Source organism: Triticum urartu, chromosome 3 (genome assembly GCF_003073215.2).
Source record: "Triticum urartu cultivar G1812 chromosome 3, Tu2.1, whole genome shotgun sequence".
Lineage (NCBI taxonomy): Eukaryota > Viridiplantae > Streptophyta > Magnoliopsida > Poales > Poaceae > Triticum > Triticum urartu.
The window spans coordinates 687,290,167-687,292,733 of record NC_053024.1 but is presented as its reverse complement, the minus strand read 5'-3'; the positions used below and the strand labels follow the sequence as shown (position 1 = coordinate 687,292,733).

General features: G+C 52.1%; 1 protein-coding gene across 1 annotated transcript; it reads right to left on the bottom strand.

Annotated features, from left to right (window-relative positions):
- Nucleotides 1-607: 607 nt before the first annotated feature.
- Nucleotides 608-2,126, bottom strand: LOC125549155 (putative F-box protein At1g50870). Its single transcript, XM_048712632.1, has one exon. It carries the CDS (start codon nucleotides 2,029-2,031, stop codon nucleotides 853-855), a length of 1,179 nt encoding a protein of 392 aa, XP_048568589.1. The 5' UTR covers nucleotides 2,032-2,126; the 3' UTR covers nucleotides 608-852.
- Between the last annotated feature and the right edge of the window lie 441 nt (nucleotides 2,127-2,567).

The window sequence follows — 2,567 nt, the reverse complement described above, 5'->3', positions numbered from 1 at the left end:
TTACCTTCAGGCAGGGGAGAAATCTGTTCACAACCTTTGGTCTGGCATCACCTCACATTACCCTGTATAAATAAGAAGAATGATGAAAAGAAATATTTCGTACTATAGTGGGGAACATCAGTACTGTAACTGTAGAGAACAACTTCTATTTGGCCAGTACCAAATACATCAGATGCCATGAAGATTCAAGGACGATCAAGTGAGGTGCACATGAAGTAAGCCTACCTGCGAAGCAACTAGTTGAGCTTTCAACCTGCTTCTATAATGGCATTGCCCACTTAATTCCTGGTGCTATCCTCTGCTTGAGACAAGGCAATTGTGCTTTCAATTATCGGCAGACGAAATGGTCTAGCGCCACATACAGATGAAAATGAACATGGCTCATGAACAGCAACTATGCAACGCCTCAAGAGGAACACAATGTGGAACCTGAGCCTGGCTATGACCATGAATGAGTTAAATTAAGTATTTCTAACTAGCTAGCTAGATTGCTAACTAGCTAGTACTAATTACTAAGAAGACTCCTTGAGGCCTTCATACAAAACCAAAGTCAGTTCTCTAATTCAACGAAATAGATACACGGGGCAGATTAGTTAGCACATATTTCAAACACACACCAAAAACTTGGTAATTTTGACATTGACACGCATAATAATCCCTTAATTCCGAAAGAGTATTGACACAAGGATAGATTTCATACAGCTATGTAACAGCCATAGCTTCTTGATTAGAAGCTTACATGCATCAACAAAGAAGCTAGTAGGCTCATAGCAGATCCAATTAATACATATTGTAGCTCATTGGGATACAAACATGAAGGACATCACGAAGTATCAGCTCACCCAACAGCCTTCAGATGAAAGGAAAATTGTTCACAACATAACCCTCTAGTGTTGGAAAGAAGTCATGCTGAACAAGAGTTTGTTTGAGCTGAAATTGAGTAGGACGGACGCCTTTGCGATGGAAAGTGGCGACCAACTTGCCATCCATGCCAACCTGAAATAGCCACTCGGCAAATTTGATCAGCACGAGCAGCTCACCATCTCCAGGCACAACCACCAGCTCGCATAATTCATCATCCTTTCCACACCATGCCCTGATCTCCATAAGCGGCAATTCAATCTTGCACTTGATGGTCCAGACCTCGCTTTCATAGTCCTGCAACACCCAGATATCAATGATTGTCCATGTGTCTCTGAAACTGGACATGCCGAGCATGCCATCCATTTCAAACAGGTCATCACCAGTGCAGCCACGAACAGGAACATGCATCTGTCGGAATGACTCAGCTGTGATGTCAAACACAATTATCATGTTGTTCTTGACCTTCTCCTGCACCCGGTACCAATGCAATCTACCACGGAATAGCACAGACCTGGTGTCGGATATCAGTTTATGCGTTTGCTCTGGCCCGATGTTCCTCGGCGGCTGGCCGGAGCCCAGCGATAAAACGTAGCAGTCATCTTTACTCCCAGCTATCACTTGATGAGCCAAAAACCAGCACGGGCACATCAGTAGTCTGTACTCACCGGTTGGGGGGTGACGGTACATTCCCAGGAACATGAAGCCAGATTGCAGCCAGAAGGGAGCATACTGACGGGTCGCCGGGTTACAGATGACGAAGTGCGTGTCGTCGTCCAAGGAGAGGACAAGGAGGCCGTCACAGGAGCCCTCGAGACGATAGAAGTCGGAGGCTTGATCAAGTCGCGCGACGGACCTGAGATGGTCGGCGGCGGCCCGGTGGTCGACGGGGATGATGTCTAGGGAGGCGCCGTTGCCGTCGTGGCCGTAGGGGAACACGCCGTCGTTGAAGTCTCTGTTGCGGACGTAGACAAGGGGGAGGGTGGGCTGGCGGGCGTGGTGGGCGAGGAGGAAGCCGCAGGCGGAGGTGGCGCTGCGCCAGGCGCGGCACACGGCGCGGCAGCGGAGGAGGGATTTGGGGGGCAGGCGGACGAGGATCTCCCAGATGAAGATCTCATCCGGGAGGCCATGGTGGGGAGGCGTCGCTCCCTCGCTTGCGGCCTCTGCCATGGCCGCCGGCCCAGATCTGGTCCTGGTTCTCGATCTGTCACGGGAGCAGGGTGGAAGAGTGGTGGTGGAGTGTCAGGGTGGACGGCACGAGACCGGCTCGTGGCCCGCTCGGTTCGGGCTGGCTCGGTCCTGGCCCGACAAAAAAATCGGCCCGTCCGGTCCTTCAAAACAAGACTGAAAATCAGCCGGTCCGGTCCGGTTAAAGCTCGGGCCGACCGAGCGGACCGAAGAAGCAGCCGGCGGCATGGCGGGGCCATGGCCAGAGCGGGGCGGGGGCGTGGCGGGGGGCATGGCGGGGGCTTGGCGAGTGCGTGGCGGCCAAGTCGTGACAGAGCCATGCACCTATGCCGTGGTTGTCGCCGTCCAACGCACAAACAGAGCACCACCGCATAACACCAAGGCCATCAGCCTTCCAGCGACGAACCATCATGTCTAGGAGTTTCTCCGTCGTGAGATCTATCATCTCCGTCAAAAAAATCGACGAGGGAGGTCCTATATAGCCGCATCAGCCATCGTTCCTTTCATCTCCGTCCATC

Excerpts from the sequence above, each read along its gene's own strand:
- LOC125549155 (XM_048712632.1), bottom strand. The coding sequence starts at position 2,031 with ATGGCAGAGGCCGCAAGCGAGGGAGCGACGCCTCCCCACCATGGCCTC.